The sequence below is a fragment of the Muscardinus avellanarius genome, assembly GCF_963383645.1.
Source record: "Muscardinus avellanarius genome assembly, chromosome: 13".
Taxonomy (NCBI): domain Eukaryota; kingdom Metazoa; phylum Chordata; class Mammalia; order Rodentia; family Gliridae; genus Muscardinus; species Muscardinus avellanarius.
In genome coordinates, this window is record NC_137799.1 from 74,775,153 (window position 1) to 74,795,748 (window position 20,596).

The following is a 20,596-nucleotide window of genomic DNA, read 5'->3' on the forward strand; positions in this document are numbered from 1 at the left end:
GAAAGTCCTCTGCGTCCACTCTGTCCCGCAGATCCCTACTGTCAGCTTCTTGCCCTTAGCTGCATGAAGTCCAGTGACAGGACTTGTTTCTGCACTCCACAAACTCCAGTCTTTGCTGATGGAATTCTCTCAAGAGCTCTGATCACCTCTGTCTCAGGGCCTCAGGCACCTGAAGAGGCCAGGAATTTCTGCACATATGGAGAAGGATGGGGCAAGCAGAAGGGTGCCTTTCCTCCTCCACTCCTTCCATGAGCACTTCCCTTGAGTTCCCTCTCTAGATCAAGATAAGAAAGTAAAGCAAGCCCCTTCTATTCCCTAAGAAGGAAACACAGCAAGTTGCCTCTGACAGCTCTCTTCAAAGAAACACTGTCTCCAACTGCTCAGCTCCATCTCTGGACTTCTCATATACACAGGCTGATGGATGGAATAAAACTGGTAGGGCAGCTGAATGTGGTGGAACATGCCTGTAATCCCAGTACTTGGGAATCTGAGACAAGAGGATCACAGGTTTTAGGCCAGCCTCAACAATTAAGCAAAACCTATTTCAAAATTTATAAAAAGGGCTGAGGATGTAGCTCAGAGGTAGATGCCTCTGGGTTCAATCCCCAGTACCATAAAACAAAAACAAAAACAAAAAACTGGTAGAGCTGCCTTGAGTACCAGGTGCTGCCACTCAGCATACTGATGGTCTAGCAACCCTCTTTAGAAAACAGAGGTTTTTTTACCCATTGTTCTTTGCCTTCAAGGCTTCTTCAAGTAGAGACTGAAAGAAGTCCCACTTAATATTCATTTACATTTATGCCTTTGAAAACTGTGTTAAAAAAAAAAGATTCTATTAGAGTAAAAGCCACCCAAACCTCTTAAGGTTCATGCACAGATGTATCTGATTTGCAGGGTAGGAAAATAGGCTCACTGACTTGCGGTCTTTGGGTCCCATCTGCTCACCACAGTAGCAGACTAGTGGCTATTTCCATGCAGCATACGTTTCTTCAAACCAAGTGGTCTCCCTTACCGGGGGTACAGCTTGTCCAGACAGCCAGCAACAGCGGAACAGACAACACGACCAGAGTACAAACATGGCCAGTGGCACTGAGTCACAGCTAAATCAAAAGATGCTTTTGGCATCATGGCCAAACCACAGGCAATCCTTGGGAAATACTGGTGAGCCAGGCTGTTTGAAAATAAATGTTCAAGAACCACCTTCAAAATTCTTTCTTTAACCTAAGGCAAAAAAAAATGGTTGATTCTAAGGAACCACACTTAAAAATTTTAGCTAATACGGAGGGTGGCTACCAGAAAGGGAGGAAGGTTGTCTTTAGAAGCAAGCGCTCATGGAACATCACTCAGGCCATCTCCCAGGGCCCGGGGCTTTGCCTGATCTTATTGAGAACTGTCATCTTTCAACTGAATTTGAAATTGTTTTTGCCCTAGAAACCTCAGGCTCAGAATCAGGGAATAATACATTAACATCAAATCTAAGTGTGAAAATGCAGCACACATTTCTTTGGAGTGGCAACAAAAATCTACGGGGAACCCATTCCCCCATATATAAACGCTTTCATTTTTTTATATTTTATTTCTTATTTATTTATTCATTTACAGTACTGGGGATGGAACTCAGGGAAATTATCCCTTCAAGCTACACCCTCAGCCCTATTTTTTATTCTTTTATTCTTTTTTTTTTTTTTTTTGCGGTACTAGGGGTGAAACCCAAGGACATTCTACCTCAAATCAACATGCCCAACCCTATTTTTTTATTCTTATTTTGAAACAGGTTCTCACTGAGTTGCAAAGAGCCTCACTAAGTAGCTGAGGCTGTCCGCAAACCACGATCCTCCTGTCTCAGCTTCCCAAATGCTGGGATTACAGGTGTGTGCCACCACACCTGGCTGATGCTTTCATTTTTAAAGTGTTATTACTTTAAAATTTCTGGGACCTGATGGATCCCTAATGATCTGGTTGATTATAAGATTCCAGCTACCTAAAGTTCACCACACTAGTCTCTTATCTAAATTAGTTTCATCCTGCTCAAATATGAATGATCTATCTACCAAGCAAGAGGACGCATGCCTATAATCTAGCACTTTGGAGGCTGAGACAGGAGGACTGCACTTGAGGACATCCTCCGCAAGTAGTGAGACTCAGCAACCTAATGAAACCCTGTTTCAAAATAAAAATAGGGCTGGGTGTAATGCCAGGCGTGGTGGAGAACACTTGTAATCCCAGCGCTTGAGAGGCTGAGACAGGAGGATCACACAGGTTCAAAGCCAGCCTCAGCTACTTAGTGAAGCTTTCAACAACTTACTGAGACCCTGTTTCCAAATAAAGTATATATATATATATCTGGGAGCATAGCCTGGAGGTAGAAAAGGAAAGCCTCTGGGTTCCACCCCCAGTATCCCCAGCACCAAACACACACACACACACACACACACACACACACACACACACCCCACAATTTAATGATCTGACAAAAATCACCTCTCAGTGCGTTCTGGAAGCCCAAGAACCCTGGGCCAAAAAGAGGCTTGGCATCTTTGAACCAGACAGGAAAGTTCCCATAACACTTGAGGCTAGACATGATTTCCCAAGAGCTCCAGGCTGCTCCTGGCTCTCCTCAGAGAGGCATAAATGGTGCCTGGACCCACCCACTGCTGGCCTATCCTTTGCAACCAGATCATACCCATGACATGCTCTGCTGGCGCTGTCCTTCCTCCAGCCTGGACTCCTGGGTCAGACACCTGAGTGGTGGCTTGTCAATCACCCCTTCCACAGAGACGATAAACTTAGCTGAGCTGCCTTTCGCTTCCCAGTGAGAAAGTGAATGTCACTCACAGTGTCAGGAAATAGTACCCAACCCGGTGATGCCAAATGAATGACAGAAAGGAGAAGGAAAACAACAGAATGTGGTCTAGTCTGGTGGTTCCGTGTGAGACTTGGTGTCAGCAGTCTTGGTCCAATTCCCGGCAACCTCCCTGACTCATTTTGGGCAGGTCACATTGTGTTTGTTGGATGTCTTTTTGGATAAGAAATGTGACCGTGGTTCCCTGGGCCTCACATCATCACCAGAAATTGTTAATAGGGTGCGTCCGTGCAAACGCAGGGGTCAAAATATTGTCCACATAGCAGGTGAGTAACTGTCCTGGAACAAGACTATCAGATATCTGTCGATGGCAAGAAAGATGAATTTAAAACAGGGCTGGGGGTAAGGAATTTCCCTCAGCACGGTTAATAGCATACTCTGAAAGTAGGATGAGTGATTTCAAGTGGATTTATGGTTTCTCAAATTCATTGAAAGTCTTCTAGGAATCTTTGAAAATAGGTGCTCCTCATCCTGGGCAGAATTATTGTCCTCCCCCATGGCTGTGTCAGTTTGGGTTCCCCAAGAAACAGACACTAAGCTATATTAAAAGGGGAGGGAAAAGACATGTTAGAAGATATGGCTGTGAAGGACCGTGGGGGAAGGAGCCCACGTAGCTAGGGATAGGGACAGATGCTCATTGGATACTGTGTGCACAATGCCTAGAGCCAGGACAGTTTAGGGGTCCATAACAATATTTTAATTTTAGTTATAACAAGAAGGAAAAACAAGTATGATAACAAATGCAGCCTAGATTATATTCATCTTTATACCAATGCAGTCATAGACTAGTATTTTTAATGTTGTTAGGGAAGGTGGTATACACAGCAGAGAAAATGCCTAGGGCCCACAGTAGTCACAATGTGAACTGGGTTTGGAGAGCTTTCGGTGCAGGATGAAAATCCTGAGGAGGAGAGGAGGCCAGGCTGATGTGGATTTGCTGTGGATCCCGTGAAGTCCCAATAAGGTAAAACGGCCCTGTACTAGTGCCCTGGATGCACACTTACAGGCTCGGAGCAACCCCAGAAGGTGGTGCTATGAATCAAAAGCTTAGGCAGCTGGAAACTGGTAGGCAACTATGGTCCTTGAAGCAATTTTCTTAAAGTGGCCCACCTCTGTGTCCCCTCAATGAGGACTCAAGGAAGCAAAAAAAAAAAAAAGAAAACCTAAAACTAAAACTTTCTTCAATGCAGTTCTCTTGGAGACATATCTTGCAAAGAAATTTTGTTTTTATATTTGTGCTTCATATTAAAAAAAAAAAGCAATAAAGGTCGTCTCTGACCTTGCTGCTCCCATGAGACCTTTGTGAATGGAACCATCTTACAGGCTCTAACTGATCACATGCTGTTTCAGTCAGTTTTCTCACTCTTGTGACCCAAAAAACCTCATGGCAGCAACTTAGAGGAAAGATATCTATTTGCTCACAGTTCCGGAGATTTCAGGGGTTCCGTTCATGTTAGGCCAGGTAAAGTCTGCAAAGCTCAGGGCAGGGCATGGGAGTAGAGAGAAGGAACACAAGGGCTATGCTCTCAAATCAGGGAGGCCAGAAGCAAAAGAGACTCCCAGAGGGGGCTCAAGAACATATGCACTGTTCCTAAGGCCACACCCCAAGTGACCTACCTCCTCCAGCCACACCCCACCTGCCTAGGTTACCACCCAATAAATCCATTACAACGGGTTCATCAGGTTTCAATTATATCATCTCTGAACATTAATATCTGAGCCATTCAGGGAGCAGTCTATATGCAAACCACAACATTTGAATTCTCCATTCCTATGTTCTAGTTGAGGCTGGCTGGCCCCAGGTTTGCTTTAGAAGACAGTTAAACCTGGGATAAGGAGTGGCCCTCCTTGCCTAACAGAGGTTCATTGATTCTGCCCAATTAAAGATTCAGATTATTTCTGTTAAATTCCTCCCCAGAGGTAGCCATATGGACTCCAATAGCCATGTCCAGCCTGAAGATATGTTTATTTGATGCACATCAAATTTAAGTAGTTATAACAGCTGTCATCTCAGTACTTGGGAGGCTGAGACAGGAGGAATGCAGGTTACAGGCCAGTTTCAGCAACTTAGCATGACCCTATTTCAAAATTTAAAAAATAAAAACAAAAATTGCTGGGGTAGAGGATGACCCTAGGTTCATCCCCAGTGCCAAAAAAAAAAAAAAAAGAAGGAAGGAAGGAAGGAAGGGAGGGAGAGACAAAGGAAGAAAGAAAGAAAAAGAAAAAGTTATGATGGGAATATTTATTGTTAGTTAAATTGTGCTGCCCTGGAATTCATATATTGAAGTCCCAACACCTAGACTTTATTCAGAAATAGCAATTGCAAAGGTAATTAATTAAGATGAGGTTATGCTGGGGTAGGATGGGGCCCAATTCCAATATGACTCCTTAGGAAAAGGAGAATTTTGTACATACAGGGAGAACACCATGGGGAGCTAGTATGTGCGCTACAAACCAAAAAAAAAAAAAAAAACACCAAAGATTGTTAGCAAACCCCAGAAGCTAGTAGAGAAGCCTGGACAGATTTTTCTTCTCTCCCAGCCCTCTGAAGGAGCCACCTGTCTCAACATCCTGATATCAGACCTCCCATCTCCAGTCTGTGAAACAAAAAATGTCCATGGTGTCTCATGCCAGTCCCAGAAAACTAATACAGGAAGAGGCATTCTATCTCTCCCAGCCCTACTTATTATTATTTATTTTGAAACAGGGTCTCATTAAGTTGCAGGGTCTCACTAAGCATAGCTGAGGCTGTCTGCGAACCTGTGATCCTCCGATCTCAGCCTCCCAAGTACTGTGTGCCACCACACCCAGCTGGAACATCATTTAAAAACTGATCAATTTGCCACACAAGCTGGATTTGGGGCTTCTGTGGGGAGAGCCTGCAGCACGGGGCTGGGTGCCAGAGCATCAGGAGAGGCTGCAGAACCCAGGACTGTGTGAGGGCTCCTTACCCCACCCCGACCACTGCCATGGAAGAATGCAGGCCTAGCACTATCAAATGTCCTGGAGGTTTTTTGTTTGTTTGTTTGTTTTTGTTTTTAACCAGAGAAGCTCAATTTCCGTTTCTTGTTGCTGAGGAAATGTGAATTAAAGAGCTGGCAATGAATCCACCAGCCTCTCCCTTCTCCCTGACCCTGTCCACTCCACACACACACTTAATCTGGCTGCCTCTTCAGCACCTACATTTGTGATCTCTAGTGTGTGTGTGTGTGTGTGTGTGTGTGTGTGTGTGTGTGTGTGTGATCTCTATTTATTCATAGTTGCAGGTCTTGTCAAGATGATAAGAGAAATTACATTTACATAAGGGGGATAGTTCAGGGGGCTGAACAGTTTGCCACCAGGAGAAAGCAAGCTTTGATCTCTCCATCTTTGCCCTGCTTTGTTGGGTGACAACCTCTCTGAGACTGTTCATGCTCTGAATGACCAAGTGTTGGAGGTCCCCACACACTGGGCAGTGTGCTACGCACAAAATAACTGTCCATGTACTGTGTTGTTCTTAATATCCTTACTGCTCTTTAGCTGAGGTAAAAGGAATTCATAATTCACTAGGCACTATGGAATGAAGTCAAAGATATTAGGTTGTAAAATAGATCATTCTGCCTAAGTTACATTGTGTGGAACTTTTCTGTTATAACTTAAGCATATTCATACAAAATTGCTAATAATAACAGCTGCCCCTTAGACAAAACTTGACTATAGCACAAGCATAGTTCTGGATTCAAGAATGGCAAAACTTTATGTTTTGGTTGTACTAGGGATTGAGCCCAAAGGCATTCTACCTCCAGTCTATACTCCCAGACCTATTTTATTTTTTAGTTTGAAACAAAGTCTTACTAGGTTGATGAGAATCTCACTACTTTCTGAGGCTATCCTTTAGCCTGGGGTCCTGTCTCAGCCTCCCAAGTACTGGGATTGCAAATATGTGCCATGACCCATTTACATTTTATTAAGCACTATAAGTAATCTAGAGGTGACTTAAGTATGTAAGAGAAGGTGCGTAGGTCAAATACAAATACTACCTATTTTATATGAATGATTTGAACATCCACAGATTTTAGTATTCTCGGGGAGTCCTGGAACCACTCCCACATGGGTACCAAAGGCTGACTATTTTGGTTCTCATTCTATAGATCAGAAAATCGAGGCCTAGAAAATTCAGAAACTTGCTCAGGGCCACAGGGCTAGTGAGAGGTAGAGCAGGATTCAAAATCTCTTCTCTTCAATGCCACATCAAAGCCCTCCCCTTTCTGCCACTCGGTTTCTCTGTTTTCCGTCTCTCATGAAGATCAGCCTCTGTCTTAGCCAAGTAGTATCACCAGGGCCTGCCAGGAGCGCCATCACAAGTTCAGACCACGCCTTGTGTTTATGGCACCTAAATTGCCATCTAGTTTGAATTCACAGTGTTTGCTTTTTTTCACAACCCAGAGTGGGAGGTTGATGCTTCTGGAGTCATGTCCCATTCCTTCTCCGGGGTGCACTCATCTTGTGAAAATTCAAGCACTTTGCAGATGACACATCTGTGTGTGTGTGTGTGTGTGTGTGTGTGTGTGTGTGTGTGTACTTCAAAGTAAGGGTTAGCTGGACTGGGGATGAAGCTCAGTGGCAGAATACTTCCCTAGAGTGCAAGAGGCCCTGAGTTCAATCCCCAGGACCAGAGGAGTAAAAAGAAAAGAAAAAAGTAAGGGAAATAGAAAGAATGGTTCTTATCTGGTATTTACAGAGTACAATGAACCCACGTTTCTGTCTCCTAGCTGCAACACTTAGCCACTCAAGGCCAGACTGTTTTATCTATGGTCCCCCATTTCCTCCCCCGACAGTCACTCTGTCTCTGTCTGTCTGTCTGTCTGTCTGTCTGTCTCTCTCTCTCTCTCTCTCTCCCTCTCTCTCATGTGAGGTGAGCCCAGCAGGGCTCCATTCCCAAGGCCACAGCCGGCCCTCTTACCCTGTGCCCTGTCCGTGATTTCCAGGCCACTACATGTACGTGGACTCGGTTTACGTCAAGCACTTCCAGGAGGTGGCGCAGCTCATCTCCCCGATGACCACGGCCCCCATGTCCGGCTGCCTGTCCTTCTATTACCAGCTGCAACAGGGGAATGACAATGTCTTCTCCCTTTACACGCGGGACGTGGCCGGCCTGTATGAGGAGATCTGGAAAGTGGACGGTTCGGGGAATGCAGCCTGGAACCTTGCAGAGGTGGAGTTCAGCGCTCCCTACCCCATGGAGGTAGGTGTGGCAGGGAGCCAGGGATGCCCGGACACGCGCACACAGGGCGACGCACTCCACAGCCCCCCAACCCCGGACAATCTTTCTTCTGCTGCATCACCATCCTCTTTTAGGGTGGGCATGCATTCAAATTTTTTTATTTATTTATGTTTTGTGCTGGGGATTAAATTCAAGGGCATTCTACCTCCAAATTATTTTTTATTTTGAAACAGAATCTCATTAAGTTGCTGAGGGGGTATCGCTACATTGCTGAGGTTGGCCTCAAACATGTGATCCTCTCAGGTACTGGGATTGCAAGTGTGTACCACCATGGCTGGATGTTTTCTGTTGTTTTTTGTTTGGATTTTGTTTGGTGTGTGTGTGTGTGTGTGTGTGTGTGTGTGTGTGTGTGTGTGTGCAGTTCTGGCACTGGAATCCAGAAGCATTCTACCTCCGAGCTACACCCCTATCCCTATTTTTCATTCTTTATTTTGAAACAGGGTCTCGCTGAGTTGCAAAGGGCTTCACTAAGTAGCTAAGGCTCTCTGCAAACCATGATCCTCCTGTCTTAGCCTCCTCCCAAATGCTGAGATTACAAGCATGCGCCACCATGTCTGGCTAGTTTTCTTTTATTTTTAATTGACCCAAAATAATAGTAAATATTTATGGGGTGCAACGTGATGTTTTGGCACACATATGCAATGGGTAATAACCACATCAAGGTACTTAGCATATCTAGCACCTCAAACATGGATCATTTCTCTGTAGTGAGAACATTCAAAACTCTCTCATCTAGCTACTTTTGATGTATAACATATTATTGTAAACTGCACTCAGCCTACTACATATTAGATGACAAAATTCATTCCTCCCAACTGTAACTCTTTGCCCCTTGAGTAACATCTCCAGTTTTCCTTTCCACTCCTGCTGTGCTTCTGCCTTGACCTTCTCTTTTCCCCTTCTCAGCCCCATTCACCTCTCTCACTTCTTTAGTCCTCCCTTGTACCTTCCTCCGTTAGCACTTTCGTTTTCTAGAGTTATTTTTTATAAAGACAGATATGGAAAACACCAGTCAACCCACTAGATTTCCTGGGGAGGTGTTCCCGCTGCACCTTGCGCTGGGCTCCAGGAGGGCTCAGGGACCAGAGCCCCTCGGTGCAGCCCATTCCTGAGCTCCCATTGCTGGGAGCAGTTCTGAAGGCTTCCCTTGACTAAGGAAATTGTCTTTCTTGAGAAAAATGACTTCCTTCTTTGCAGTATAAATAATGTCAAAACTTATTTTGTCAAAGAATGCAAAAATAAATTCAAAACAGCAAAATAAGTTAAAAACACCCCAGGCCCATCCCACAAAGATGAGGTCTTCCAACATTTTGGTATTGATCCTTTTAGACCTTTATCTAAATGAATTTTTAATATAGATCTAGATCTAGATCTCTATTTGAGAAATTCAAGCACTCTCAATACTCACTATCCAACAAAGTGGATGAAATGTTCCCCATATTTACAGACGAGAAAAAAGAAAAGAGTGTCCAAAAAAATTGATGCCTTTTTCTAGGTCACCCAGATGGTGAATGCCAGAGAGCTTAGGAAATTTCCATGATTAAAATCGGACCTACAGCTAAAGGAGAGTCTCAGCTGTGTCTGAGGACCACAGGACCTGGAGGATCAGTGCGTGTAGCACTGCGGTTGCTACACCTGAAAGATTGCTATAAGGATTTGGAGTTGTAAGTGCAGTCTTCATTGCTGCTGTTAATACCCCCTGCTTTTCACTTTGTGCTTTTTGTAATATCTTTCTCAGTTCCCTTTAAAGGGCAGAAGACGCAGATCATTCCTCTGGCTGCTTTTCAGTGGGGCCATCTGCTAGCCTGCTGTAGGGTTGCAGAGAATGCTGCGGTTGGTCCTGGGCTTCTGATGTGTCTACTGATGGCGTGCCTGACACTCCCAACCTTCTTCCTATCCCCCCTACTCCCCACCAACTCCCAAGTGGCCCAGAGAGAGCACACTGCTTTCTGCGTAATGTGTGCTTTTTCCTATCCCAATGTCTGACTGGGTCTCAATTTGTTCTTGCAACCCAGTGGAAATATTTCTGTGAATTTGGATTATAAGAAAAAAAAAGGAAATAGATGTACTGTTTAGGAACATTTTTCATCTATTAAAGTCAAATGAGTCATACCCACACACACACAGCATTTTTCTTACCAATTCCTCTCTTCCAACCATAAACTCTTCAGCTAGTGTTTGCATGAGTTAAATATTGCTGAATTTTTAAAAATCAATACTTGTTAAGCTATAATGTTGGTCACTACTAAACCTCTACACGTCTTGAATCCACATGTGATATTGCTCCACTAGTTTGAACCTCTTATTTGCTCATGCTAATTGCCAAGAAAAGAAAATTGTCCCGCACAAATCGGAGAATTTAATGTCAGCATATTCTCAAATGAATTTTAAAAAAGAAAACAAACATCAGAGACTGTCTTTCTGAGCAAGAGAGAACACATTGGCATCTGGACTGTGGTTAGCATATCCTCAACAGAAGTATGATTCTTAATCTATGTGCTGGATAAAAACCACTCACTCTACCAGCCGGTGTCTCTAGAGTTCAACATCATGGATCTATGTCGAGTTTGAAAACTCAATATACCCTTTCTCATGTGTCCACATCTGTTCCTTCATTCATCGCCTTTGTCCCTGGCCAAGACGAGGCCTCTCCTTGTGTCATGGAGAGTCTGGGTACCAGGACCTGGCAGGATCATTTCAATTGAGCTGAAAGGGACCTAAAAAATATCTCATTAAATCACTTTTTTTTCAAAAATGAAGAAACAGAATTGGAATAAGGAAAGGGACTGCTCACACTAATCAATGGCTAACTAAGCTTAAACTTGAATAGGAGTTCAAGAGGGAGTCAACTTGGAGAAAAATGATATGAATTAGATCAGTTTATCATGCACCCGACTGTGCTAGAATCTATATATACATTTTGTCAAAATACTCAACAGTCCCACAACATTGGTATTATTTTGCCTATTTTAATAGATAATAAAGCAAGACACCCAAGAGATTTATTGATGTAGACAAATTGCCTAGCTAGTAAGTGATTTAAAAATGGGATTTTAACTCTTTGAGATTGCCTCCAAGATACTAGCCTCTTTAGAAGAGGTTACAAATGAAAAGCCCATAGGTCAAATCGAGCCCATCGACATTTGTGTGTAGGCCATGGTGTGTGTGTGTGTGTGTGTGTGTGTGTGTGTGTGTGTGTGCATGTGCTTGTGTGTTGACTTTTAATATTTTGAATTAATTCCTAGGATTGAAAAATTCAAAAATATCAACTAAAACCTAAAGATTCAAATCTTCTTGACAATTTGCTAGATGCAGAGACAGTGGCCTTCTATTTATTTGCTAGGGCTACCATAACAAAGTACTACAGAGGGATGCTTTAAAAAAAATAGAAATTGAAGCAAAGCATGCATGCCTATAATCCCAGTACTTGGGTGGGCTGAGACAGGAGGATCACAGGTTCCAGTCCAGCCTCAGAAATGTAGCAAGACCCTCAACAACTCAATAAGACTCTGTTTCAAATTAAAGAATAAAATAGGGCTAGAGATATAGATGCAAGGCAGAATGCTTCTGGGTTCAATCCTCAGTACCATAAAAAATAAGAAACTTAGCACATCGCCACTCTGTAGACCAACAGTCTAAGATCAAAGCGTCAGCAGGATGAGTTCCTTCTGAGAGCTGAGAGTTGGTTCCCTGCCTCTCTCCACTGGTGGTCTGCTGAGGCTTTAGGCCTTCATAGGCTGTAGGCCTCCACTCATCTTCACTTGCCATCTCTCAGATTCCCCCTCCCCTAGGGATGCCAGTCATTTGAACCAAAGGCCCACCCTATTCTACTGTGGCCTCATCTTAACTAACTGCATTTGCAATGACCTTGTCCCTGAATGAGGTAACATGCTGAAGTATTTATTTTTTATTTATTTATTTTTTTGGTGGAGGGAAAGCCGGGCATGATGGCACATGCCTGTAATCCCAGTACCTGGGAGGCTAAGACAGTAGGATCACAAATTTAAGGACAGCCTCAGCAATTAGTGAAGCTCTCATCAACCTAGCGAGATCCTATTTCCAATAAAAAAAAAATAAAGTAGGGTTGAAGGTGTAGGCTGGAGATAGAATGCTCCTGGATTCAATCCCTAGTACTTCATGTGTCTGCATGACCTGCCTGGTCCTTGTCAGCATGTGAGTTTCAAGCCCTGCTCCACTCTGTGTCTTCTTATCACAAATCAGCATGAACTGCACACCAGGGTGGTTTTCCCAATACTAGTGAAGTCTGTGTTCACCACACCTGATCGCTATGGGCAGAAAGTCGAGTGAGCTTAGTGAACCAGTAGCAGGTAAGAAAGCAAATCTGGAGGGTCGAATTCATTGACCCGAGTTCTTTGTAAGCACTGGAACACACCTAGGCATGCAGGGTCCTCATCTTCGACGCTGCATCTCTGCCCAGGCCCTCATGGAGAGCCCCACAGAGCAAGAAGGGAAAGGGGCCCAGAGGGGTAGCTGTCTGTGAAAGCAAAGGAGCCTGCCTTTTGCTTCGCCTATTTTTTCTTTAATCAGAGTTTGTAATGCTAACGAATTCTTAGAGTTCTATCAGAAATGATCAGTGTGGTGGCACACACCTGTAATCCTAGTACTTGGGAAGCTGAGACAGGAGGATTGCAGGTTCAAGGCCAGCCTCAGCAACTTAGCAAGACAATCCTGTTTCCAAATAAAATAGGTGTGAGGTTGTAGGTTGTATCTTAGAGGTAGAATGCCCCTGGTTCCAATCTCCAGTATGGAAGGAAGGAAGGAAGGAAGGAAGGAAGGAAGGAAGGAAGGAAGAAAGGAAGACAGCAATTCCGCTGACACTCAAGGAAGAGGGAATATCCACGGGTAATACAAACTTAGGATTTCTGTTGTAGTCTGTGTGAGCTGCTATAACAAAATGCCATAGTCTGGGTAGCTTATAAACATTAGAAATTGATATCTCATATTTCTGAAGCCTGGAAGTTCAAGATCAGGGAACCATCAACTCTGTTATCTAGTGAGGCTCTGTGTCCTGGTTCTTAGTTGGCACCTTCTCACTGAGTCATCACAGTGAGAAGAGCAAAGAGCTTCTTTGCCTTCTTATAAGTGCACTAATCCCATGAAGGAAGGCTCAGCCCTTGTGACCTAATTATCTCCCGAAAGGCCCCACCTCCTCACGCCATCACATTGGAGACTAGATTCCAACATATAACTTTTCAGGGGAGAAAAGCATTCAGACTATCACAGTTTCATTCTTCCTAAAAGAGACTGTGGGTTGAGCAGGGTGCTGCCCACCTGTATTTGGGGACATGATTACATAAGTCCTTCTAACTTGGCCTTGCCTGGTTTGATTGACATGTCATTTTGAATCATGGTTAAGAGCACTAAAGCCTGACAGAAAATATGTAAACATGTGACATGTCATTTTCCTCCCAGGTTATTTTCGAAGTCGCTTTCAATGGTCCCAAAGGAGGATATGTTGCCCTGGATGACATTTCCTTCTCTCCCGTTCACTGCCAAAACCAGACAGGTGAGCATTCTCTTCCTCTCCTTTCTTTCATGTGGAATTTTTCTTTCTCAGTGAATGCCTATGGTCAGGATTTGTTTTAAATTGTCTTTGATTTATTTTACCTTTCTCTTATCTTAATTAACTGAAGAGTCATTTTTCTGGAAAATTAACTTTTTTTCCCCCTCACAGACTGAATCTAATTTTTCTGAAGCCAAAGGTCAGTTGTCATATCTTAAGGCACTTTCTTCTTTCCTGCCTACTAGGAAAGAAAAATTAAATAATATTAAGTTACTACAGCCCATCTTTCCCTTTAATGGATATCTTAGTTTCATAAATGGGTGGGTAGATAGATGGGAAAGAACTCATACACTATTGAATAGAATTATAAGAACTCCAACTCTACATACCCGATATTTATGTCCCTATGTTTAAGGATATTAATGGTTGGTAAACATCTCTAGAATGGTTTTAGTTAAATACTGTGTGTGTGTTACGTGTGTGTGTGTGTGTGTGTGTGTGTGTGTGTGTGTGTGTGTTTTACTGGGAATTAAACCCAAGAGTATTCTATCTTTGAGTGACCCCAACCTTATTTTATTTTTTACTTCTGAAACAAGGTCTCACTAAATTGCTGAGGGCCTCCCCAAAAGTTGTTGAGGCTGGCCTCAAACCTGTGATCCCTCTATCTCAGCATCCCAAGTACTCTGATTACAGGCATGAGCCACTACACCTGGATAATACCATGTGCTCTTAATTTAATTTCTTTCTCTTTCAAAGTAAACCCTAAAATAATTTTATCCTGGCCAATTTTGTAATTTTACAGCTGGTGTTTGAAAAGAGAGGACTTTTTTTACTTTCTGAGAAAACAGATAAGTAAATGGATTCACAGTGAATTATAAAACAAATGTTTTCAAATAAAGATGACAATATATTAATGATAACCCAGATAAATTGACCTTACCATTTGGTGAATTTGTTCCCTTGAAAAACACTGTGGGATCTTATTTACTAATGAGCCCTTATTCTGGATTTGAAGCCATAGAAATAAATTGAAGTCTGACTTTCACTTAAGATAAAATTGCTCTCGAATTTAATACAAGATATATTCTACTACCAAGGAGACAAAGAAAAGACATTTTCTACTTGAGCTAAACTTTTACCTCCAAATTAGACAAATCTAATTTTCTAAAACTAATATATAGCCGGGCGTGGTGGCGCACACTTGTAATCCCCGCGCTTGGGAGGCAGAGACAGGAGGATTGCACAGGTTCGAAGCCAGCCACACGTGCTGGCTTAGGAGACCCTGTTTCCAAATTAAAATGTAAAAATAGGTCTGGGAGTGTAGCCCGGAGGTAGAAGGGCTTCCAGGAATCCCAGTACCACCACCACTAATAATAATAATAATAATAATAATAATAATAATAATATAAAACTAATATATATTTTGTGTGTGATACTTGGGTTGGAACCCAGGGGTATTCTACCTCTGAGCTACACCCCAGCCCTATTTTTTATTCTTCATTTTGAAACAGGGTCTCACTGAGTTGCAAAGGGCCTCACTAAGTAACTGAGGCTGGCTGTGAACTGCGCTCCTCCTGTCTCAACCTCCCAAATGCTGGGATTACAAGTGTGCATCACCACGCTCGGCTTCTAAGATATTATTTTTAATAATTCTAATTTTTGAGTGAAACAGATACAACCAAACTGTACTTATATTTTAAAATCTTTGTGACTTTGCTCTGTATCAAACCCAAAGCCCCATAGATATCATGCAAGAACTCTACACTGAGCCATATCCACCCACCCCTGAATTTACATATTTTGAATGATTTAATCAAAGATTAAAAGAGGCTCTAAATTGAGCATGCTAGTGCCTGCTGGCAATGCCAGTACTTGAGAGGCCGAGGCAGGAAGATCTCAAGTTCAAGGCCAGCCTCAGCACCTTATACCCTTAGGAACTCTTTTTGTTTGTTTGTTTGTTTTGAGACACTGTTTCAAAACAAAAAAGATAAAAGAGGGCTTGGAGTGTAGCTCAGAGGTAGAATGCCCCTGGATTTAATACTCAGTATCACTCACACACACATACACACCCTCTAAATTTGACAACACAGAAACCGACATTGTTTTACTTCTCTAAAATTTGATGGTTCCCTAATTCTATCAAGTTAATATATTAATTATGTTAATAGTAATTTCACAACTTTTTAAAACCTCTTCCTCTTCTCTGTTACTAGACACTTATACTCAACTTTTATATTTGCATGATATATATATATATATATATATATATATATATATATATATATGAAAAGAAATGTTTATTCAGTATCTGTGCTGGGTAGAGGATGGGGTGATGTAGCTGGGAGATGATAGAATCAACCTCTATGATACTCTCCCTTTTTATTATTTATTTACTTATTTATTTATTTATTTATTTATCTGTGGTACTGGGGATTGACCCAGGGCATTCTACCTTCAAGCTACATGCCCAGCCCTATTTTTTTTTAATAGGGTCTCATTAAGTTGCTGAGAGTCTCACTAAATTGCTGAGGCTTGGCTTCAAACCTGTGCTCCTCCTGTCTCAGCCTCTCATATACTGGGATTACAGACATGCACCACCATGCTTTGCTCTCTCTTTTTTAAAAAGATTCAGAATAAGCCAGGTGTGGTGGCGCACACTTGTAATCCCAGCATTTGGGAGGCTGGGACAGGAGGACCGCAGTTCAAGGACAACCTCAGCTACTTAGTGAGGCTCTATTTCAAAATAAAAGAATAGAAACTAGGGCTGGGGGTGTAACTCAGAGGTAGAATATCCCTGGTTTCATCCCCAATACCAAAAAAACGATTCAGAATAGGTGTACGCTTTTGCCTACTGCATTGGTGGTCCAACTAGTGAAAGAAAAAGAAAGATTCTAGCAAAATGAGGCTCATATAAGAGGACTGGTAGTTCTTGGTCTGTACAGCAGAGACTTCGCAGAGACCCTTTCCCTATAGGAACCCCTCCATATGCATTTTTACAATTAGGTTAACAGAGGTTCCATATTGGTCTGATGAACCCCCCCACCCCCTCCGTGCCAACTTGGCTTTAAAGTGGTTTAATTGCATCAGCAGTGTAATTGCAGTATTGTGCTCAAGAACCAGGAATATGGATTCACATTCCTGTCCTGCCACTTTGAAGCTGTGTGACCCTGGACATGTATTGAACCTCTTCGAGACTCCATTTCCACAGCTGAAGAGCACGGAGAGAAGATACTGTTACATAGAGTTGTTGGGAAGATGAATAAGTCAGTGTCTGTGAACGGTGTAGCAGAGAGCATGGGACACAGAAAACAAGTGGTCATAAGACAGTATTATTTACTTAATTTTCAAAACATGCCCATCCCTTTCCTAGAGAAGAGGGGGTCATGCTGAAACTAAAGAAAACCAGCAAAGGGCCCTGCCTGCCCTGATGAACGCGTCCTGTGGAGCCCGTGTGCTTCCCTGAGCAGCGGTAGGGTGCACAGAGCTAGAAGCCGAGCCCTCCGCCTCCCTACTTCATCTTGCCTCTCACAAATAGTCCATGCTCTTCTGCTTCATTACAGGTGCCAACATTTTCTTTTTATCTCTGTTAGCTCCAGACTTCTTGGCTCTGCTTTCCCCAGCTGGATCTGCAGTTTTCTGATCTCATCGCCCTCGTAGGCTGAGACAGGGATTATTTCAACATATGGAGGGTCGTGTTGCCATCATGGAGTTGGATGTAGAGTTGATCCAGTCTCCCAGACCTGAGATCCGCAGCATAGTCACAGATGTTAAGCAGTAATGTCCTGTAGCTCCCCGCATCCTGTAAGTTCCCCCAGATGCTTCCAGAAGACAGTGAGACTGCCTCCCCACTTACATGATAGCACCTCCCTTTCCGTTACTTTTCCACCCACGGATTCCCTTGGCCTAGAGCCCACCCTACAGGGATGAGTTCTCCTTTTGGTCTATAAACCCTTGAATGCCTAACAGATGACCCTGTCCACTTCTAGGAATTTCGTCCAACCCCAAACAGACAGCCCCCCTGTTCTGCCATATGCACACCTAACCTTCTCTCTGGGCTGAGTCCACCCCACACCCAGGCCAAGGCTGGGGAGGGTCTGACACTCACAGATACTCCTTGCACCACCTGAACCCCTGAATCCTCACTGCCTAGTGTGTGGTCCAGCCCTCTGTGCTGTCCTGAGTCTGCCAGGTCCCACCTCACTCCTCCCCCAGCCAGCTTTGAGCTGTCTCAGCCGGCCTTGAGGCCAGCTCATAAGGAAACATCGACCCTGCAAGGTCAGCAGCCTTCAGAGCACACTGTACCAATATCTATCCCTTTTAGCGCTACAGGGGCTGATAAGCCTTTTATATCTATAAAATGCTGAGTTTGTCTCCATGAACTCCATGGAGCGGAGAAAAAAAAAAAAAGATGAGAAACATTCCCAACTGTTCTCAAACTGCAAACACCCCAGCTAATTAGATTATCTTCAAAGACTCTAACTTCCAAGAAGTTCAAATGGCAGAGAGCTAGTAATTAACTAAAACTTGCATGATGTTTTTTGGTAACTTGCTTCAAGGAGATTTCCCTTTTTCCTTTTCCTTATCATCAACTGGTGCTCAGGGGCTTCAAGCTGCCTGTGATTCTTTCCTGTGCTTCGAATATGTTGTTAGCACTCTTCAGCAGCTCAGTTTGTGATCACCACTTGACACACACTTCTGACACATGCTTGAAGCCAAGGCGTGGCCTCCACCCATCTCAGGCGGCTCACTGTGGGTCCCAAAAGGGCCCTCGGCTCCATTCTCAGCACCCAGACACTATCTCGGGGAAGAAGCAGAAGCAGCATCCTAGGTGAAAAGATCTGGCCTTAGATTTACACTTTTGAGATTTTATTTTTATTAAACCATAGACAAATCCTGTGTGTGTGTGTGTGTGTGTGTGTGTGTGTGTGTGTTTTACTGGGGATGGAACCCAGAAGCATTCTACCTCCGAGCTACACTCCCAGCCCTATTTTTTATTCTTGATTTTGAAACAGGGTCTCACTGAGTTGCAAAGAGCCTAAGTAGTAGCTGAGGCTGTCTGCAAACCTCAATCCTCCTGCCTGAGCCTCCCAAATGCTGGGATTACAAGTGTATGCCACCACGCCCGTATTTTTAAGTGCATGTTTAGGCTCATAGCAAAATTGAGAAAAAGTACAGAGATTTTTTTCTTTTTTCTTTTATGAATCTGGGGATTGAACCCAGAAACGTTGTTCCTCCAAGCTACGCCCCCACCCCCCTTTTTTTCCTTTTTTGTTTTGAAACAAGGTCTTGCTAGGTTGCTGTGAATCTCACTAAGTTGCTGAGGTTGGTCTTGAACCTGAGATCCTTCTGTCTTCGCCTCATAAGTACTGAGATTACAGGTGTGCAGCACCAGGCCCAGCTCAGAGATTTTCCCTGTACCACATATCACTGCCACTGGAATCCAAGTCCAAGGTTCACTCTTGATGTAGTATATTCTGTGGATTTGGACACGTGTATAACAACATGTATCCCACATTATGGTGTCATAACAGAATATCTTTGCTCCTGGCATTCACTAGTCATGTTACTGTTTCTATAGTTTTGCCTTTTCATGAATGACATATAGTTGGACTTATATAGTATTTATTTATTTCATATTGGCTTTCTTCACATAATCATAAGTATTTAAGTTTCTACTATGTCTTTCTCTGGCTCAGCGGCTTGTTACTTTTCAGCAGTGAATAATATTCCATTGTCTTGATGTATCACAGTTTATGTGTCTACTCATGTACTGAAGGACTATTTGCTTTATGTTTATAAATTAAACTGCTATAAATTTTCAAATTTTACTACTACCACACTTAATAAGTGTGTTAAGTTTCTCTTGCAGCCACCTCCTCCACACTTAATAAGTGGGTTAAGTTTCTCTTGCAGCCACCGATGGGTGCTGCTTTGAGAGTCACTCCTGATGAGTGATTTCACTAACCTGCCGTTCTCTTTGTGCATGGCATTAGGCAGTGCCACGCCATCTCCTGAGCTTGTGGCCATCGGTGGATTTTGGATTTCAATCTGTTTTTCATTACCAGGTAGCAGAGGGTTGATGAACCCTGGAGACCATTATGGGGTTTCCTGTGGTCTCAGTTCTCCATGGGAGGATGCTGAAGGATGCTGTTTGTGTGACATCATACTCGTTTTTCACAAACGTCATCTTCAGGGTATAAAGATATACCCACTACTGACAGAATCGGGCAGAGCAGGGCATGGGCTAATCCGCCAGTCTTAAGAGCACTGAGAATTCTCTTCAGTGTTTCTCTCTCTCTCTCTCTCTCTCTCTTTCTCTCTCTCTCTCTCTCATCTGCCTCCTTGAAGTTTGTTTCTAGGGCATGTGGATTGAGATACTATCAAATTCTAGTTACATAGAAATATATTCTTCCTATTCATTTTTCCAATATGTAAGTCACTTTTTTTTTTTTTTGCATGATACTGGGGATTGAACCCAGGGGCATTCTACCTCCAAGCTATACCCCCAGCCCTACTTTTTATTCTTTATTTTGAAACAGGGTCTCACTAAGTTGTGGAGGGCCTCACTAAGTAGCTGAGGCTGGCTGTGAACCTTTGATCCTCCTGTCTCAGCCTCCCAAGTACTGAGATTACAAACATGCGCCACCGCACCCATCTGAAGCACTGAAAAAAAAATGTAGTGTTTTTGAGACTCTATTTTTGTATCATTTCAAAGACAAAATCTGCAAGAATACTACAGAAACTCCCTTATCTCCTTACCTAAGTCCACAGATTGCCAGTTTTGCTTTACTGACTACTTTATAGTTTGCAAACATTATTTCTTTCTATCCCTAATACTTCACTGTGTGTTTTCTAAGACAAACATCTCTAAAATAACCATCAGCTAACTATAAGGTTTTACTTTAGTACTGATGCACTATTACCAACTAACACCCAGTCCACACAC

At 43.1% G+C, this 20,596-nt stretch overlaps 1 protein-coding gene across 1 annotated transcript in view; it reads left to right on the forward strand.

Annotated features, from left to right (window-relative positions):
- The window catches only part of MAMDC2 (MAM domain containing 2), a gene marked incomplete at both ends in the record, with an annotated part of 178,369 nt that overhangs the window by 94,117 nt on the left and 63,656 nt on the right, over window positions 1-20,596 (forward strand). Inside the window, 2 exons of the mRNA XM_080708749.1 lie at window positions 7,831-8,087; window positions 13,560-13,653. Coding sequence (XP_080564875.1) covers window positions 7,831-8,087; window positions 13,560-13,653 — 351 coding nt within the window. The remainder of the gene's footprint in view (window positions 1-7,830; window positions 8,088-13,559; window positions 13,654-20,596) is intronic.